Source organism: Erythranthe guttata, chromosome 3, assembly GCF_056151865.1.
Source record: "Erythranthe guttata isolate IM_541 chromosome 3, IM_541, whole genome shotgun sequence".
NCBI lineage: Eukaryota > Viridiplantae > Streptophyta > Magnoliopsida > Lamiales > Phrymaceae > Erythranthe > Erythranthe guttata.
Genome location: NC_142535.1, coordinates 9,900,001 through 9,921,659, shown reverse-complemented (window position 1 = coordinate 9,921,659; position 21,659 = coordinate 9,900,001). Strand labels below are relative to the sequence as shown.

Genomic DNA, 21,659 nt, shown 5'->3' with positions numbered 1-21,659 from the left:
ACATCAGTTGCTAAGTATTTACATTAGCTACGGAAATCTTATATGTTGCTAATTGTTGTCGCTACAACTAATTTTTTGTTAGTAAGTGACGTTATTGTCTTCCGTCACTAAATTTATCGCTAAACAGTCATTTTGGCAACGGAGCAACAGTTCGTCTCTATATTCCGTCGCTAATTCCTGATTTTCTAGTAGTGTTGTAATATTACTGTGGTTGACGGTAATATTATTGTTGTTATAGTAATATTACTGTCACTCACAGTAATATTAATTCTTTTGGTTTTTTATTATGTTTACATTTGTTGAACGGTCAACATAGTAATATTATTCTATTACACAATAATAATGAGTTTTGTTGTGTTAATATTACTGTGCTAGGGATTAATATAGCAATATTACTGTGTTAAACTGTAGTTTAGTTTAATTTTACTGTGTTTAACAGTAATATAATTAATATTACTGTCAATCACAGCAATATTGCTGTTTAAACGAAAAAAAAAAGTTACAGAAAGAAAGAAAAGAAGGAAAAAAAAATCGAAAAAGTCAACGCCGGAAAAAAAAAAATCGAAAAAGTCAACGTCGGAAACCGGCGAAGAAATCCGGAAAACAAAAAAAAAATTGAAAAGTCAACGCCGGAATCCGGCGGGAAAAAAAAATTGAAAAAAAAAATTTGGGTCAAAATTGAATAATTTGTGAAATTTGGGGTCAAATTGAGGTTAAATAAAGTTAAGGATGAAATTGGAGCATATTAAAGTATGGGGGGTTATTTTAGCCATTTACAAAAATTTGGACCATGTGTGGACTTATTGGTAAAGGAGTTTTTTGTCTAGATCTCTTTATAAATAAGTACCCATTGATGGGCTTATTTGTAAAGACCCCAAAAAATAATTCATAAATTACGTAAGAATCAAATCATAAGATTAATTAAAGCGTATGATTTGTATCAATTAAGCGCAAGTCCTTTTAATTTGTAAATATTATTCAAAAAATTGAATCGATTAAGTTCAACCACTAACAAGAACGTATTAATCGAGTTAACTATTTATAATTAAAGTCTACTATCCTTTTAATTCAATTTTAACAGAAAAAATAATAATTTAATTCGTAAAATCGTAAGAATCAAATTGTAAATCGTAAGATTGAATCTAACCATGAACCAATTAAATCTTACGATTTTTACGAATTAAATTTTATAATTTTTTATGATAAAATTCAATAAAAAAAATACTAAACTTTAACTATACATAGTTTGATTAATACGCTATTGTAAGTTATTGAGTTTAACCGATTCAAATATTTGAATATTGTCTACGAATTGAAATGAATTGAGCTTAATCGATCAAATCTTTGAATATTGTTTTTGAATTGAAAACACATGAGTTTAATTGATTCAAATATTACGATTTAATTAAATCTTACAATTTACGATTCAATTCAAACTTCAAATTCTTTCGAAATTCACTTTTAAATTACACGAGTTGATCAGCATTTCCTTAGGTTTTTAAATTATATTATATAAAGATTTGTTAATATGGGATATTTTTAATATATAATAATAATTATATGAGAATTAATAATTTATTTAACATTATTTATATAGGTTTTATAATCATTATACATTGTAGCTTTGTGATATATATTCGTATTGTTAGTTTATTCTCAATTATGTGTTGTGTCTTAATGGTAAGTATTTTTGTATGCATTTAGATGGTCACAAGTTTGAATTCAGGCTGATGCAATTTTGGATGGATGGTTTAATGATTTTTACAAATAATGATATAATTTACTTTATAAATTTTAATTCAGTAATAAATATTGATTTAAAATTGCATTAAAATAGAGAGGGTAAAATTGACATTTCATTAATAATTTATAATTGCCGATTTTTTTAAAATAATAATTGTACAAAGGGTATTTGCGACAATACATAAATGAGGAAAAATTAGGCTGTGTTGTTGGGAACACGTATCGCAATCTGAAGGGGTATCTCATATAAGTCGTATTCCTGAGATCTCACAATAAAAAGACCCTGAAGTTTAAGTGGTATATTAATTAATTAGGGCCATCATTAGAGCAACTCCAATGGAGTTATTAAATGGGTTATCAAAACCATTAACTACCATTTTGATAATTCAAGTTAGAAATTTTTCACTCCAGTGGAGTTATCAAATGGGTTTCTATTTTGATATTTTAATTTTTGGAATGTAAAAATACATCCGGAAGAAATAATGTCAATTGGAAGTTACACAACTTAACCACCTAAATAGCCAATTAGAAAATGACATGTGTTAATTAAAATATATAATCACATTATTTATTTTTAATTATCAACTATTTGATATCTATGGTTGGAGCAAATAAATTTAGTTCGGTATCAAACTAAAATATAAAATATCAAATAATATTTGATAATTCATTTTAATATTTATGGGTTGGAGTTGCTCTTAGTCCCCCAATCCCGCGTTGTGCAAATATATTATCATGGGCCGGGAGTAGTAACCAGCTCAATTATGCCTTCATACGTGGAGTTTGGGTATATGACTTTTCTCTCTTATTCCTTCACTTAAAACATTTTATCAAATACCTCGTGGGAAAAAGACATTCTATCATGCGAATCAATGAAAAATTAAATTCATTTATCACATAATCTATAAGTATGTATATGTTCATGTGCATAATTCAATTATAATAACATGGTCGAACAATTCAAGAAAATTTAAATATATTTTCGAGCATTTACTTGTTATATGTATGCTCCTTCTAACTCAGTATGTGGTCACACCGAAATCCTTAGCGGGAACAATCCACTTCGTCTTCGTTTTGTCGGAATAAGATTTCACTTTAAAGAAAATTTTCCACCAGATTATTTGCACTAGAATTTAATCTGGGTTAATAGGGTGAACGAAGTGAATAAAACCGAAGACCGCGGTGGCGCAAGGAGACACGTGCGGCAGTGGCGGTGTGGGGAGAGAGGTGGCAGTGGCCGGTTGCTCTCTTCTTGAAGAAAAGGGTCGGTCGAATTCTCTTGGGGTTTGGAAGATCGTTATTGTGTCTTAATTCTCAACCAGAAGCCTCTTATTTATAGGTAATTATTTGACTTGTAAATCAAGTCCCAGGAATACAACTGGACTTTTACAGATTTATGTATTGCCATAAAATATAAATGCCTTTATTTAAATAATTACATTAAAAATTTGAAAATAATAAATGTCAAATGAAATGTCTACGTTACCCTTTACATTTTGTATATAATTTAAATTCATTTATTACTGAGTTTGTGAAGTCAATTATGCGCTTAAGTCAATTATGCGCTTATATTGAAGCGTATTCAATATAATCAATTTTACTTCATAATAATCCCAGATTTATCCCCCTAATATCTCTCTACATCAAATTTGTTTCTCCATCTTCATCTTCGAATTCTAATCTTATAGCTTCACGATCAATTCACGTCTTCCATCATCATTTCTTCGTCAATTTTGTTGGATCTATTAATTATTTCTTATTCTCCCCGCAATTTAAAGTGACTCGTAATTACACGATTTATGTCGAATAAGCTTATCTTATCGATTAAAACACAAAGAATCATGATTGGCCCTATAAACTACACATCATGATTCCATAGATAAAAATGAAGTGCCTGGAAGAACCTTAAATTCTAGTTGACGTATAGTACGGTCCCATCGACTACATATATCCCGGTCGAACTAGAGACATTGATTCACCGAGATATCTAATTTGTTTGATGACTGTACGGACGCTCTAAAATCCAATTGTGTGTGATTCAAAGAAACTGTTTTCTCGAATTACCCCACATTTCTACTTTGGGTAAAGACTCGTTCGATTATATGCTAAAGAACACACAGGACATCCATGACAGATCAAGTGGTCGAATCTCTAACTAGAATGCAAAGAGTGTTAGAGTAGGTGACCGACAATAAAATTATCTATTGAGGTTGTGGTCTTTCATGTACTTGTGTGAACTATCAATTTCATAATAGGGCGAATGGCAAAAAAGCCAATCACATGGGACTTAAATGCACATAGGTCCAGAAAAAAAAAACACTCTATCAATTAAACCCATCCACATGTCTTTAGTCTAAAATACCCTCCATGATATAATTCTTATCAATTCCATCCATTATGCTCTAACTTCCTTAATATTACACATTGACCCATGATTTAAACAAATATATCACATTAACCCCCAAAATATTTTTTTTTCCAGAAAATAAATTTTTTTTCTGATAATTTTTTTTTCCGGCCAGATTCTGGCGTTGCGGTCTCCGGAGTTTACTTTTTTTTTTTTTTTTTTGAAAACTTTTTTTTTTCCTGAAATTTTTTTCCGGCCGGTCAACCACCGTTGACCGCCGGTCTCCGGCGTTGACTTTTTTTTTTTTTTTTTCGAATTTTTTTTTCTTAGAAAAAAATATTTTAATTAATATTACTGTCTTGGCTACTAAATTACTGTCTCAGACAGTAATATTACTGTTTGGGACAGTAATATTATGAATATTATTTTCCCGAACAGTAATATTATTGTCTAAGACAGTTAAATTACTGTTGGAGACAGTTAAATAACTGATGGAGACAGTAATTTAGCAACGGATACAGTAATATTAATTAAAAATATATTTTTTAAGAATAAAAAAGTCAATTAACAGTTAAATTACTGTCTCCGACAGTTAAATAACTGCTGGAGACAGTAATTTAGCAACGAATACAGTAATATTAATTAAAATATTTTTTAAGGAAAAAAAAAGTTCAATCAACAGTTAAATAACTGCCGGAGACAGTAATTTAGCAGCCAAGACAGTAATATTAATTAAAATATTTTTTTCTAAGAAAAAAAAAAAAGTCAACGCCGGAGACCCGGCGGTCTTCGGTGGTGGCCGGTCAAAATTGGGGTCAAAATTGAAATTAGGGTTAAAATTGATTAATTGATAAAATTGGGCTAAATTGGGGTGTAAATCATGCAATTGAAATTGAATTGAGTTTCAATGAATTGTGGGTAATTTTAATATATATAAAATGATTTTCCTTATTTGCAAATAAGTTTGAATGAGCTGAATTTATTTGAAAGACAAAAAAGTTGGATGTCCCTCTTTTAATTAAGTGCCCTTGTCATGGGTCTTTTTGTGATTTACCCTTCATAATAATGAAATTCACCTATTGGCATTTTATACTGTAATCATATGCAAGCGCATAAGTATAATCCTAACGAGTTACTCTATTACATTGGATTGGTCTAGTAGAATCGTGAGACAATTCAATATAAGTAATATAATTGTTAACCCAGTTCTTAGTCGGTGGGTTACACCAATAAAGATGATATTAGTCTTTCCCTTTCGAGACTAGTATTGCGTCTCATCATTCATCACGGTTGTTAAATCGGCATACTTGAGTGGGTGCTCATATAGATGAGTTCACGGAACTCCCTGATACGATCTCTTGTGTATCATAAATATTTCCTACGAAACGTAAGATCTATTCTTTAATATTTCTCTCTGCATTATAAAACCCTAGCACAAGACGACTATTTAAAGATAATAAAACCCTAGAATCCTAATCTAACTAGAAAAGATAATTACCTATACTAATTAAATACCTAATAATCTCCTAACCACTACTAACTCACGGCTATATGCAATCTAATTATACTATGCTAAATTAATTAATAATAAAATACTAACTAAACAATTAATTAAATAATATATTAAATTGTATGTCGTATCAAACCACCCCTCTTGAAATGAACCTTGTCCTCAAGGTTCTGCCGAATAATCGTCTCTCTTTTCTATGTTTCCATCTATGCTTGACGCCATCGAATTTCTTTCCGATTGAATCCGAAAAACATGATGAAAAATCAAGCTCTTTTCCAAACCTGAGTCCATCTGCCCGAACGAAATTTCTCAATCTCTTATCCAATAAATCAACCTTCGTCTCAATTGTCTTTTCAAGTTTCGTCTTCCTTACATTCACCGTAACTTTTTCTTCGACAGTCTTTATAGAATCTGGCTCACTCACAATCACAAGCACTTCCTCATTTCCTTTCTCCGGGAAGTCGTGGCATCCTTCCACTATATTTTTTAATTCTTTGTCCTCCTCGCTACTTAACTCCTCGTGCCCGTTCCAAATTATCTCACTTAAGACGAGTGATTCTTCAATCTCTTTATTGGTTAATTTCTCGTCTTCATCCCAAATTACTTCTACCGAATCCGGTAATTCTTCTTTCGGCGAACTCACAAAAAATTGGGGCTCTTCGAAAAAATCATCGTCGTCCTCTTCCTCTCCCTCCGGCGACAGGCTCGGCAACGGCGGTGGTGATGGTAGCGGTGGTGTTGGCGGTGATGGGCGGCGGTCCCTTCGGCTTTTGTGTTGGCGTTGACGTCGTCCGTGACTTTGTTCGAGTAATTTCTGAAAATCGATCCGTAATTTCTCTACGGATTTTTCCAATCGCTCCAACCGTCTTGTTTCTGACATCATGATTTCACAAAGTTTTGATGTGATCTCAACTTTGCTCCAGCGTAGCTTTGATATAATCGCTGCCTTGCTAACGAAGCGTTGGTGTTAATCGCAACTTCGCTCTGATACCAATTGATACGATCTCTTGTGTATCATAAATATTTCCTACGAAACGTAAGATCTATTCTTTAATATTTCTCTCTGCATTATAAAACCCTAGCACAAGACGACTATTTAAAGATAATAAAACCCTAGAATCCTAATCTAACTAGAAAAGATAATTACCTATACTAATTAAATGCCTAATAATCTCCTAACCACTACTAACTCACGGCTATATTCAATCTAATTATACTATGCTAAATTAATTAATAATAAAATACTAACTAAACAATTAATTAAATAATATATTAAATTGTATGTCGTATCAAACCACCCCTCTTGAAATGAACCTTGTCCTCAAGGTTCTGCCGAATAATCGTCTCTCTTTTCTATGTTTCCATCTATGCTTGACGCCATCGAATTTCTTTCCGATTGAATCCGAAAAACATGATGAAAAATCAAGCTCTTTTCCAAACATGAGTCCATCTGCCCGAACGAAATTTCTCAATCTCTTATCCAATAAATCAACCTTCGTCTCAATTGTCTTTTCAAGTTTCGTCTTCCTTACATTCACCGTAACTTTTTCTTCGACCGTCTTTATAGAATCTGGCTCACTCACAATCACAAGCACTTCCTCATTTCCTTTCTCCGGGAAGTCGTGGCATCCTTCCACTATATTTTTTAATTCTTTGTCCTCCTCGCTACTTAACTCCTCGTGCCCGTTCCAAATTATCTCACTTAAGACGAGTGATTCTTCAATCTCTTTATTGGTTAATTTCTCGTCTTCATCCCAAATTACTTCTACCGAATCCGGTAATTCTTCTTTCGGCGAACTCACAAAAAATTGGGGCTCTTCGAAAAAATCATCGTCGTCCTCTTCCTCTCCCTCCGGCGACAGGCTCGGCAACGGCGGTGGTGATGGTAGCGGTGGTGTTGGCGGTGATGGGCGGCGGTCCCTTCGGCTTTTGTGTTGGCGTTGACGTCGTCCGTGACTTTGTTCGAGTAATTTCTGAAAATCGATCCGTAATTTCTCTACGGATTTTTCCAATCGCTCCAACCGTCTTGTTTCTGACATCATGATTTCACAAAGTTTTGATGTGATCTCAACTTTGCTCCAGCGTAGCTTTGATATAATCGCTGCCTTGCTAACGAAGCGTTGGTGTTAATCGCAACTTCGCTCTGATACCAATTGATACGATCTCTTGTGTATCATAAATATTTCCTACGAAACGTAAGATCTATTCTTTAATATTTCTCTCTGCATTATAAAACCCTAGCACAAGACGACTATTTAAAGATAATAAAACCCTAGAATCCTAATCTAACTAGAAAAGATAATTACCTATACTAATTAAATACCTAATAATCTCCTAACCACTACTAACTCACGGCTATATTCAATCTAATTATACTATGCTAAATTAATTAATAATAAAATACTAACTAAACAATTAATTAAATAATATATTAAATTGTATGTCGTATCACTCCCTCGCCCTAAAAATCTCTAAGTGGTCCCCAGTTATCGAGTAGAGGTGTCCATGGTATAGTTAATCCTTAAGACCCAGACATCATCATGACTTGTCCCCGAGTCTCCTTGAAGACCGCTCCAAGGGCCAATGTTCGTGCAGTCCAAAATCTAGTGTGAAGTATGTATAATGTAGTATTAAGGGATTCATGCAATGATAAGTCATATGATATCATGTGTGTTCTATCAGTTTACAATCCATGGAATCTCTGGCCAGAGTTTATACCAGATTAGAGAAAAGTTTTTCTCTAAGTCGTCACACACAAACGAATTATATTACGAACGTTCGCACGGTCATCAAACTAATAAGAGATGGATATATCATAAACACGGGTCAAACAACAAGCACGAAGAAGTCAACAAGCAAGAAAAAGTCACCAATATATAGAATATATGTGGTGTGTTATACTTTGTATTTTGTGTTGTATTGGATTTGTATTTCTTGCATCGTATTAGACTATTTTCTTGCATTGTATTGGAACTTGTATTTACTATCATAGATCATTTCACTGTATATATTTTTGCATTGTATTGGAATTCATATTTAATTTGTTGTATTTTATTGTACGTACACGATGGATGCTACATATATTAATGTACCACGCGGTACTTCATTGTTATACCATCAGGAAGAACACATATCTAGCAGAGTCCATTAGGCACAGACGGATGATGTTATGGTGAGACATGTCGATGTGGGGTTTTGGTCATTATATGCAAATAATTCTCCGCGCCATAGAATTGTAGTCCCAATAGTCAATGATAAATTCGCGACGGGATTTGAAAATATTTGTCATTTAAATTTTTTATAGCATGTATCAAGTTCTAAGGTTTGATCTTGATCACCGGTCCTTATAAAATCTTCAAATTGAATCTTGACTTCAGACGTACCACACCAATCCCTTTTAAAAAAATTCAAGTAATTAATCTATTTTCAAGCTCCCTTGACCTTCTATTATCTATTGTATATCTCGAATTTAAATTTTTTTGGAAGAGTGGCCTTATTTCTAAAAACAAAATCAAATTTTAAGTTAAGAAAAAAAGGAGAGAGATTTTTTTGAGAAAAGAATTCTCAAAATCACGTAAAACATAATGCTAGAGAATTGGTTGTTTTCTTTTCCAACCAGGTCTTGTATTTATAACAGTCTAGAAGGTGCTGAAGTAGTAAATGAGCCAGTTAAACAAATCATTCTCCTTTTATTTCCTGTGGTGGCCGAAAAATCTATATCTATACTCTATACTTCTATATCTATATCTATATATATTTATATTTATACTTATATTATATTATATTACAATTATACTTATACTTATATACTTATAAAAGTGTGAATGTAGTTAATGGTTTCTTCCCTTTTTTGTATTTACAGATGTGAAATATTTGAAGGGTAAAAAAGTAAAGTGAATTAAAATTAAATAGTTATATCTATTTTAACTCATTTATTAAACACAAAAAATTTACCCACTATATATGTACCTTTTAATGTTAATTATTATTAATTAGTGATTAGTGTTTAATCAAAAAAGATGTAACGCGAAGGTGGTTACGCACGCGTGTAGGTATTATTCATGTACATGCATGTATTATATGAATACAATAGTTCATGTACTTCATTTTATTATTGCATAGCTCCATGTAATTAAAATTTAATGTAGATATTATACACCAAGGCTTAACGTAAATGGTAAAAGACTGTCTATCTCCAACCTGGGTTCGGTGAAAGGTTGCAAGATCGAAACATTTCAATTGCAAGAATACATTATAAGTCCAATTTTCCGAAGAAAAAAAAATTAGTTTCATATACTGCTTTTCATGTTCAAAACACCAAATATATTCATGTATATACTTGAGGCAACTGAAATATTCATGTATTCAAATTCAAAACTTCTCTAATAAATATAAAACAGTATAAAATAAATAAGAAAATGCTATTTTCTGGCACGAGTTTAAGGTATTTGAATTCCTTGGCAATTTATTGAACATTTACAAATAATAAAACAAATATAGATGGAGAAAATGCAATTGGAATGGAGAATGGAAAAAAGCTTACGTTTGGAATTGACTATTTCTTACATTTCCATATATATTTAACAGTTTAACAACCAAGGTATGAACATATATATATAGGTATATATATATATATATATATATATATATATCTATTTTTAATAAACTTAACCAATAAATGTAAGAAATGTGTTTCACAACATTTGAGACTAGGGTCGCCAATACCTAGACATTGCCACGATTCGGTTCCGGTTCCGGTTCCGATTTTGGAGTAACCGGAACCGAACCGTATATAGGCGGTTTAAAAGGGTTCGAAAACCGTCGGTTCCAGTCCGGTTGTGGTTCTAACTGGCCGGTTCAACCTGTCCGAAATACTATTATTATTATTATTATTATTATTATTATTTTTTAATTAAAAAATCATTTGAAATTTTTAAACCACTGGCAAAAACTTTTGAAAAAAATATTATAAAAACATGAAAAAACATTTATTCTTGAAGTCAAATTTTAAAAATACTTACAAAAATATTTTTGTACTTTTAATTTTTTTGTAGAAATTAGTTGTAGTTTTAATAAACTCAAAAGGTAAAAAGAAACAAACTGAAAGGGCTTACATTTAATTTTTAAAGTTTAAAGTTAAACTTTAAAACTTAGAAATTAAGTTGTCTACGTATTCTTTTTTTTTTTAATAAAAGGAATCAAAGCCATGTAATTCTTACTTCCCTTGCTTATCTTTCGGCCTCGGACACATTGGTATCTACAAATCCGTTATTGTCTTCCGACTCCTTTTGTTCTTGTACGCGATATTCGACCCTTGTCCAATTATCTAAAAGTACTTGAACTTTCAAATTATCTGCACGTAACAATGATCTCATTTTAACCAATAATAACTCATAACACTGGAAGACAATTTAGAAACTGATTTTTATTTTTTTTGTTAGGTAACTAAAGACAAATATAATTTAGATTGTTATTTTTTATGATACTAATTAAGTATTTATTACTAAAACTAATTGGTGATGTGGAGGAAATTAAATAATAAATTTAACAAATACATTAAATGAGTAACAAATGGGATTATTATTTTTATGATATACAAAAGGTTGGAGATGGTGGAGGGTTGGGAAAACGGTGGTATGGTTGAAGGTGATGAACAATATTTTGCGATTTCGATAATTAACATAGTAAACGGGTGCAAAGTACATTCAAGCCGTTCACAGTGACGAAGCTAGGATTTTATTATTGGAGGGGCCAAATACGCATTAGAAAATAAAGCTAAAAATGTAAAGAAATTAATAACAACAATGATTGTTACAACAACAACGAATTTGGGATATTATTAAACGATAGACTTTAATTTAGGATTTTTTATTTTTTTAACAAAACCAGAAGATAGGAAAAGGAAAACTTATGAATTTTTTTTTGCATGAATTTAATTTATTTTTCAATTGAGAATGCGTTCGAGTCCATCATTTTACAATGTTGATCTTACCCCTAGTTTCAAGCAGTGTTCTAAAAATCGGCCGAGGCGGCCGATTAATCGGTCTCCGAGGCGGAGGCGGTCCAAAACCTTTACGATTTTAGTGTAAAGGTTTGAAAAATCGTTTTTTTTACCTGTGAGGCGGTTTTAGGCGGTCTGAGGCGGTCTGAGGCGGTCAAACCTTTAAGGCGGGTCAAACTCGGTGGCAAAAATCGGTTAAAAATCGTTTTTTTTTTTTTTTTTTTTTTCTTTTTATAATTCAAAATAAAAGTTGGATTTTAATAAAAGAAAATATGAGTTTATGCCTTATTTTGTTTATGTTAATTGTTATTGTTAAAGAACTAATGATGTATGCCAGGAATGTTCAAGAATAAATGTAAATTCAAAAAAAATATTTTTTTATTTATATTTTATAAGAATATTTATGTATTATGATCTTATAATTATTAAACTTTTATTATGTTATTAGGATATATACATGATGGAGATATAACTATGTTTAAATATCTTTTTATATATGTTTGGAGTATTTATAAATAATATTTAGAAATATATTATATTAAATTTTAAAAACCGATTTATTTCCGATTTATCACCGATTAATCACAGCCGCACCGATTAATCGTGAATCGGTGCCTGACCGACTCGGACCCGATTACCGCTTTTTACAACCTTGGTTTCAAGTCATAATTTGTAACTTCCTTATCCTATTTAGTAGATCCATTTATTATTTTTCTTTTTGTTCTTCAATTAAAAATACTTAGTTTCATTTTTTATATAAAACTAAATTGTTAAATATTATAGACACACAATATAAAGGCAATTAATTGTACAGTAAAACCTCGATAAATTAATACAGTTAGGACCATCAAAATTCTGTCAATTTAAAGAAATATTAACATATCGATAAATTAATAATTATTAATTTATACATTAATTAATATTTTTTCCAATCTCTGGAATTGAGACGGCCGTCTGGAATTATAACTGAAAATCCAGACGGTCGTCCGAGAAGGCGTAGAAGCACAGTAAAGAAATTATAATTGCACAAGGAAAGTACATTATTCTCCAAATTTTCCACCTTATGTAAAACCAAGTCAAGCACACAATTGGGCATCAATCTTTTGACCCAAATTCAAGAACAAATAAGATCAACGAAGACTCAAGCATAGTTTTTCTTATTTAATTTATTAATTTTATTTTCTTTATCATAAGAATCACGAGTAGCTGAGTCTTTTGGTTTCAAGGTTTTCATTTGAACCATATGTGGAATTTGTGAACCCAATTCTATGATTTTATGCAACTATTAATTTAGATTATTTCTTCTACTTGATTTATTAAGTGCATGAACTTGATCACTTTATGTGCTTTATTGTTATTGTTGAATGCATGAATCGGAAGATCGGTTTAACAATTAGAACTGTGGTAGAAGAGCCTTTGTTGTGTTACCATATGAATATAGTTAACCTCTTACGTAGCCATTATTGAGATTTGTGCTTAATGCATTGTTCTTGACTAAATTGCGTAGTTTAGTCTTGAATAATAGAACCGTAATACACGCGGAAGCGAGTTATGATTAATTGAGCATCTCAGGTTAATAATTCGAGTTAATTACTTGCATAATTGAAGGAATTGGGGAATTAATAATCACGTAGGGGGAAGAATAAAATCATATGCTTGTTTACTCTGATTAAATCGTCGTTTTTAATTGCTTTCGTGCTCTTGTCTTTTTAATTTGTTTTAATTGATTCAGTTTAATTTAGTTTATTAATCCTCTTTCGACTGTGTAGGGTGGGTTTGATAACAATTGGTAGGATTTAGCGTCTAGAATTGGATAATTAAATATTCTCTGTGGGATCGATACTTGGACTTAAAAATCCATTTTATTACTTGTACGATACGTGCATTTGCGTGTATGTATTACTCCCAATATATACCAAAAAAGAATTGTACTATGTGTTATTTACGAACGCAGAGACGCATAGGGTTATTTACTCGATGCGAACGGAATTTGAATCCAAAACCAACCGCCACGGCTTCCACTACATCCAGCAGTTAGGCCACAGTCACTTCAGGACTCCGACCGAGCATCCAATATCCACCAATTGAGGCGCATAATTTTGAGATCAAGCAAGGACTCTTGACGATGCTCCAAAATATCGGGTTATTTAGTGGATTGGTAGGTGAAGATCCCCATCTTCACATTGTCAATTTTCTCGAAACCTATAACTCCCATCGTCAAAACCGCGTTTCCCAAGAGACGCTTCAATTAATTCTTCAAGCACTCCTTACAAGGAAGAGCTCGCCAGTGGTTGATGTCCCAAGCCCCCCACTCTATCTCGTCATGGCCTCAACTCCTAAACCTTTTTATGGCAGTCTACATCTCACCCGAGATGGACGAGAGAATACGACAGGAAATTCATAATTTCGTCCAAGATCAAGGGGAGGCATTATTCGGGGCATGGGAAAGGTTCAAAACCCTTTTGAGGCAGTGTCCAACACATGAAGTGGAGCAATGGCGGCAAATCCACATCTTCTACCGAGGTATTGATGAGAATGCGAGAACTGTCTTAGCGCATCAATCGGGGGAAATTTTATGAGTCAATCGATACCGAATGCATTTATTATGTTGGATCAAATTGCGCAAAATAGGTTTGTCAAATCAAGCGAACGGATGGTTAGTGGAGCCAAGAGGGTTCCCGGAGTTTTGGAGTTAGATGCAATTACAACCCTTCAAGCTCAAATGACCCAAATTGCTCAACAAAATCAACTCCTTCTCCAACACATCAAAGTAAATCCACCACAGCAAGTCCAAGTCGTGGAACTCACTACACGCTCCAATGCCAACAAGATGTGGAATCGCTCAACTACGTTAACAATACGGCCTAAAAAATCAAGGGTGGAGATCACAAGGGCAATACGGAGGAAATCAACAAGGCCAAGGGTATCAAAGACCTCAAGGTCAATTTCAAAATCAAGCCCCTCCTCAACAAAGCTATAAAGGCAACAATCCACCGGCCCAAAAATCAAACACGGATGAGATATTGGCCCAATTTATGACCGCTACTCAAGCCACGCTGCAAAATTTGGAGACTAAATTGGCACAAATAGTATCGAATCAAGAGAACTGTCCGGCATGAGCATTGCCATCAAATACGGAAGACACTCGAAAGCAAAAGTTCGAGACTTGCCAAGCTATCAATTTCAAGATCGAAGAAAAAAAATAAATTCAAATTAAGCCGCAAGTCACTGTAGCCGAATGGGTGGAAAGGATCCCATAACCCCAAAGATTGCAAACGAAAAAGATCGAGGTCGAGACATGCCAAGCAATCACCTTGAAGAATGGTAAGCAATTGGAGAAAGCCCCACGAAAAGAGAAGAGAAACACGGCAATCGAGAAGACGAGAGTGATTGAGGAAAAGGAATCAATTCAAGAAGAACCGCCATCAATAGTGATTGCACGAGCCCCACCAATTCCATATCCTCAAAAGTTTCTAAAGAAGAAGCTCGATGCCGAATACCAAGGTTTTTGGACAAGTTGAAGGAAATTCGCATAAATATTTGTTTCATCGAAGAACTTCAAAAGATGCCAAAGTGGGAAAAAATCCTCAAGGGCCTCGTGACAAAGGGTAAGAAATTGCAAGGAAACAAGATGATCTAACTCACCGAGCAATGCTGTGCAATTCTTACTCGGCCCCTTCCACGAAAACTTGATGATCCAGGTAAGTTTACTATTCTTTGTACTATAGGAGGTAAAAAATTTAAATCACTCATTGATTTAGGCGCTAGCATTAATCTTATGTCTTATTCCACTTTTAAAAATCTTGGGTTAGGTGAGATTGAGCCGACGGCTATAACTCTTCAATTAGCCGATAGGTCTTTACTTTACCCAAAAGGTATTTTAGAGAATGTGCTAGTAAAAGTTAACAAATTTATCTTCCCTGTTGATTTTGTTATACTTGATATAGATTAGGATAGGGAGATACCTATTATTGTAGGGAGACCGTTTTTAGCCACGTCGAAAACTATAATTGATTGTGCTAGTGGTGATCTTACAATGACGATGCGTGATAAAACGATCAAATTAATGTTTTTAATGCTAATAAAAATCCATATGATAATAATGAGTGTTTTGCTATTGATCTTATGGATTTTACAAACCATGAAAATTTTGATGTTTTGATCTTGGACCATGGGAAAATATCTTTGAGTGCAGGAGATGATGGCGGAAAAGAGAGTCGGAAGGAGCAAGTTTATTTTGTGGACTCAATTTCAACTCCTCCAAGAGAAATTCATAAGATTTTGGGTGTTAACGGCGATGAAAGTGCAAGGAGGATGTTTCTACCTAAAGAATCGAGCAACCCATGAGAGAAAGACTATTCAAGCTATTGGGTCGTAAGGATAAAGCCAAAGGAAAATTGCACAAAGGACAATTGGTGTTATTGTGCAATTCCCATTTGTGGTTATTCCCAAGAAAGCGCAAATCAAAGTGGTCGGCACCATTTATTGTCCAAGAGATTCTTCCTCCCGAAGTAGTCAAGATAAATGATCGAGATTCGAATTGTACATTCAATGTGAAACAGAGCCGTCTCAAACCTTATTGGGAAGCGAGTAAAGATTGCCAAGTGACTTCGGTCACTTTTGCTTGAAAATAAAGAAGCAACGTCCGGCTGAAGACTTTAAACTTAGCGCTTCTCGGGAGGCAACCTGAGCTATTTTTTTTTCTCGGATTTTTCTTTAATTTTATGTTTTATTTTTATTCTTATAGGCATGCATACTAATTATTTTAATTGATTCTGAATTTTCAGGGTCGAAAATGTGGTCAGAGGGTCCAGACGGCTGTCCGAAAATGCAAGCAAAATCCTAGACGACCGTCTGGGAAACAGAAGGCTTTCGTTATTTACTTGTTTGTTGGCCCTCTTATGTGCTGCCGTCGTAGAATTTATATTGTCTTCGCTTTTGTGCTTTTGTTTTCTTCGCCGCTCTATAGGAGTAAGGCCACTCTCTTAATGAGGCTTTCACACGCGCACACACAGGATTCACACTCTCTTAACATTGCTTTCATGAATTTGTTCGCATTCGATGATGTTGATTTGAGATCGGCTGTTGTTTTCCAATTTGATTACAATATTTCTTACATATCCATTCTTGTTGGACGACGATGTGTGTAGCAACATCTTATATATGGGAAATGACAATCTTTTGTATTGTTCCAAATGTTTTTCCCAATTGTACGTAGTTGTGTGCAACCGCGGCATCATTTTGTTCCATATTTTTATTATTATAATTTTAACACTAATTAATTAATTTTACATCTAAATAAAGGGCAACAACACCACGCATTGCGCGGTGCACATGCACTAGTATATAGATTTGTTCGATGCTACACCCGGTGAAAAACACCGGGTGGGTCTTCTGCTGCCACGTGTCTCTTTTTTATATTTTATAATAGATTCCCCGCTAGGGTTTACCTTTAGGGGTTTTAGAAAAATAAAAAAACGAACACGTGGCAGCAGAAGGCCCACCCGGTGTTTTTCACCGGGTGTAGCATCGAAGGAACCCTAGTATATATATATATATATATGTCTGGCTGTTGGTTGGACCCCCGCCAAAATCTCGCCATGAATCTGCTACGATCAATTTAGTGGCTTTTTCATTTTTTATTATTTATATTAGCATTCTAATTTAAAATTAATATTAATATGTATACATATTTGTACTCATTCAGTCATTTAAATCATATCTTTTGTATTTTATGGATAATTTTACCTCTATGGCTACTATTACAAAATATTTGTTAACAAAAGGGGCGGGCATATCGTAAGTTTGATTTAGTATATAAAGATAAATGCGACGGTTACAAAGTATAGAGGTGCAAAATTGATTTAATACGAAGTATATTATTCCACTCCCCCAAAATAGGAGTAGAACACGAAAAACAAAGAATTGCATATGATTGGTTGTAGATTAAAACAAATCTAAGGTTGTTAAACACAATGGGGAAGGTTGCTGCTACATTCTCTAAACCACTTCTCTGCCAATCAAAACTCCTATGTTTCTCTCTCCTCTACCTTTTCTCCGCCGCATATTTCACTTTCTCCGCCACCAGATGCATTTTCCGGTCATCTCCGTTCGACCCTATTCAGTCTCCGCTCTTCTCTTATCCTTCCTCTTACGGCGAACACAAGCATTCCATCCCCACCACTCGCTCCTCATGCAATTCCCCTCTTTATTTCTCTGGTAACATACACTCAAATAAAAATCCAATCTTTATTCGTTTTTCCAATTTTTTTTTTTTTGGGATTTTTGTATTTATTATTTCGCAATGGGTTTTCTATTGTTTTTTTAGATTATTTCGATGTTTTTGATGAAATCCAACATATACTCGCGAATTCCACATCGTTAGGGTTGCCGCCGGCTCTGAGGTATAAGCAGGGAAACACCGATTCTTTCGGTGGCAATTTTAATATTCAGAAAAGATTATCTTATTTTGATTATAGTGATGGCGAAATCGAAATCCCATGTGGATTCTTTAAACACTTTCCGATTAGTACTTTCGGTCAGTTTCTCTATACCGTAGACAATTCTTTTCTCTTCGTGTTTAGTATATATCTCAAATTAGTTTTTTAATTTTTTCCAGATCGAATTTCGATGGAGAAGTGCGACGGAGTGGTGGTGGTCTCGGCAGTATTCAACGACCACGACAAAATCCGGCAGCCTCGGCACCTAGGTTCCAAAACCCTAGATCACGTATGTTTCTTCATGTTTGTAGACGACGCCACTCTCAACAGATTACACTACCAAAACCTCATTTCAAAAAAATCAAACAGTTACAAAATCGGCGCATGGAGAATCGTTAAGGTCTCGGTCGAAAACCTATACCAAAACGCTGCGATGAACGGAGTGATACCTAAATACTTAGTCCACCGTCTTTTTCCGAACACGAAATACAGTATATGGGTCGATGCAAAGCTGCAGTTAGTGGTCGATCCACTTTTCTTGATCCATTCATTGGTTGTGAACGAGAATGTCGATATCTCTATTTCGAAACACCCGTTTTTCGTGCACACTATGGAAGAGGCGATGGCGACAGCTAGGTGGAAGAAATGGTGGGATGTTAATGGATTAAAGATTCAAATGGAGACCTATTGTGAGAATGGCTTACAACCATGGAACTCAAATAAGCTTTATCCCACAGGTACAAACGAATTAGTTTTTGTTTCGTAATTGCGTGTTATTAGAGCACTAATCTTTTCGATTAATGATGAGTGTGTGTATTGGAAACCTAATAATCACTTCTACCAACTACACAAATAGTAGTTTTTAAGAAAATGTTTCTTCCTTGATTAGTGAATTTATTCTTTTTTTTTTATGTCTTTAAACGAGGATAGTTACTAGTTCTCCAATTCCTATTCTGACCTTTTTTTTTTGTTGGTAATTTTTTATTGTGAAAAAAAATATGCAGATGTGCCCGACAGTGCACTAATACTGAGGAAGCACGGTTTAGCGACAAATCTATTCTCTTGCCTAATGTTCAATGAATTGGAAGCATTCAATCCGAGAGATCAACTAGCTTTTGCGTACGTGAGGGACAAAATGAAACCGAAACCGAAACTGAACATGTTTGAGGTTGAAGTATTAGAGCAGGTGGCAGTTGAATATAGGCACAACCTTAAACTTGGTGGGGCCGGTGTGGGTGGGCCCAAACTGAAGAGGGCGGCTGCCACCTCGGATTTGTTTGTTAACGGGACATGTGGCAAATGCGAGAGATACCTTTTAAGTATGTGGGGAGAATCCCGTGATTGATATAGTATTGCTTTTTTTTTTTTTTTTTTTTTTTTTTAATACACAAGAATATAATGGAAAGATAGAACCTAACAAACGGGATCTTAACGGAAAAGGCTTACAAAAATCAGACAGGCTGGGAGTGATTCTCTCATTTAATGCACACATGGCAATCATATGTGTGTAGTGTGTACTTGAGTTTTTGTGGCCGGATTTTGGTTGGGCGTTAAGAAATAATAGAAGCTTTTTTACGAATCATAAATAATATTTTTTTTCTTTTGTAGTGTATTAATAATAATAATAATAATAATAATAATAATAATAATAATAATAATAATAATAATAATAATAATAATAATAATAATAATAATAATAATAATAATAATAATAATAATAATAATAATAATAATAATTATTATTATTATTATTATTATTATTATTATTATTATTATTATTATTATTATTATTATTATTATTATTATTATTATTATTATTATTATTATTATTATTATTATTATTAATGAATTAAATGTAGGAGCTGACAAATTTATTTTACTTGTTGGTACGAAATTAATGTTGGAGTTAGGAAATGTATGTTTTTCTCTGGTTGGTACAAGCCTACTAGGGCTAATTAGGGCCCGTTTGATAGGCTCTGAATGACCTCTTAATAGACAGTAAACACTTATTCGGTCAGAGATAACCAATTCAACATGTTTGGTAGGGAGCTCTGAACTTAATGAAATATTGCTTACCGATTCAGTCAATAAATTAATACTTATTCGTTCAGAGAACGGCTGAATGGAATTTAGACAAAATTACCTCGCAAGTTTTTTTACTCTTTTCAACAAACTCAGTTGTCTTCACAGTCATGTTCAAATCCAATAACTCATAATATCGGTTCTTCTGCCTTTTCAACAAACTCCTCTGTCTTTAGTCAAGAAATTTTCACCAAAGTAGATCACTCTAGAAATCAGATTCAACAAGGCAATTGAACTAATTTTCCTAATTTTTTTCACTGTACATATTATTCATATATACAAAGAATAGTCAGAGATGGTTGAAGAGAGAGATAAGGAGGCGGTGGAGAACTTTATGATTGCCAGAGGTTTCGAAAAGTGAGCTATGCTTTTTATTAAATTATTTTATTATTTAATAATTGAAAAGATGATTTTCGGTGAGAGATTAGAATTATGTTAAAAATTGAATATTTGTATATGTAATTTCATTTACAATATTTCTTTTTATTAATAAAAACGTATAGTATTAATAATTGCAATGGTCATTGAATTTTTATTTATATATTATTGATAATTTTGTTTATGAATAAATATATATTCAACAATATGGGGCCAGTACAATAAAATTACATTATTCAGAAACAATAGGTTTTTATTTATCAAACAAGCTTAAACGTTCAGCATGAAGCATTCAGACACTGATCTTAACCATTCAGTGCTTAATTCTATCAAACGGAGCCTTACTACAGAGTGCAGACCCAATAACTGAATTCGGGCCAGTATAGTCGGGCCGACTAATTGCGGGAAAATACTGTTACGTACAACCCGATTACTATTTAGTCGCATGTTCTGTTTTATTAATATATTTCACATTTAAATAATGATATTTATTTTTAAGGGTTTTTGTGTATAAGTCTCCAACCAAGTATCTTTATTATTTTAGGTATATGTGCTATATCTCTTTCACCAATAAGCTCATCCCTTTATTATTTATTATAAATAAAGGGAAAGTTCATGTATATGACAAAATTACCCCAACCATACTCAATTCTTAATTGTAACCAATGTTTTCAGAACAGGACCGGCTATAGAACCGGGCGACCATTTGGGTCATGGGTTTATAGGGTGAACCGGTTCAACCGGGTTTTTGATTTTTTGTTAATATGTCATTATTTTATTAATTTTAATGTTTTAAAAATATTGGCTATGTTTGGTAACGTTTTCAAATTCTTTTCACACTTTCCCCAAAATAAAAATTATCTTTCTACACTATTTTCAAAAACTTTCCCCAAAACAAATTCAAATATTTCTTTCTCTAACAAACATGATTTGACCGCTACAGTGAAAATTGTCTTCACTAAAATACAAAATCAAATCACTTTAACTTTTAAATTCTTTTTCTAAAATACATTTTCCCAACACCTTTCAGACATGATTTGACTTGCTACAGTACAAATTATCTTCTCTCAAAACACAAACAAACTTTATTTAATTTTCAAATTCTTCTCCCAAAACACCTTTCTCCAAAATAAAATGGAAATAGAAGCCCAAAAGCTT

At 33.1% G+C, this 21,659-nt stretch overlaps 1 protein-coding gene across 1 annotated transcript; it reads left to right on the top strand.

Annotated features, from left to right (window-relative positions):
- Positions 1 to 17,540: 17,540 nt before the first annotated feature.
- LOC105961572 (alkaline ceramidase TOD1) lies at positions 17,541 to 19,538 on the top strand. The gene is made up of 4 exons (XM_012985800.2): positions 17,541 to 17,820; positions 17,930 to 18,139; positions 18,221 to 18,778; positions 19,046 to 19,538. The coding sequence occupies exons 1-4, from the start codon at positions 17,577 to 17,579 to the stop codon at positions 19,384 to 19,386; spliced, it is 1,353 nt and encodes a 450-aa protein (XP_012841254.2). The 5' UTR covers positions 17,541 to 17,576; the 3' UTR covers positions 19,387 to 19,538.
- The last annotated feature ends 2,121 nt before the right edge of the window (positions 19,539 to 21,659 follow it).

Coding starts and splice junctions, on each gene's coding strand:
- LOC105961572 (XM_012985800.2), top strand. CDS start 17,577: ATGGGGAAGGTTGCTGCTACATTCTCTAAACCACTTCTCTGCCAATCA. Junction 18,140..18,220: donor CTTTCCGATTAGTACTTTCG/GTCAGTTTCTCT, acceptor AATTTTTTCCAG/ATCGAATTTCGATGGAGAAG. Junction 18,779..19,045: donor AAATAAGCTTTATCCCACAG/GTACAAACGAAT, acceptor AAAAATATGCAG/ATGTGCCCGACAGTGCACTA.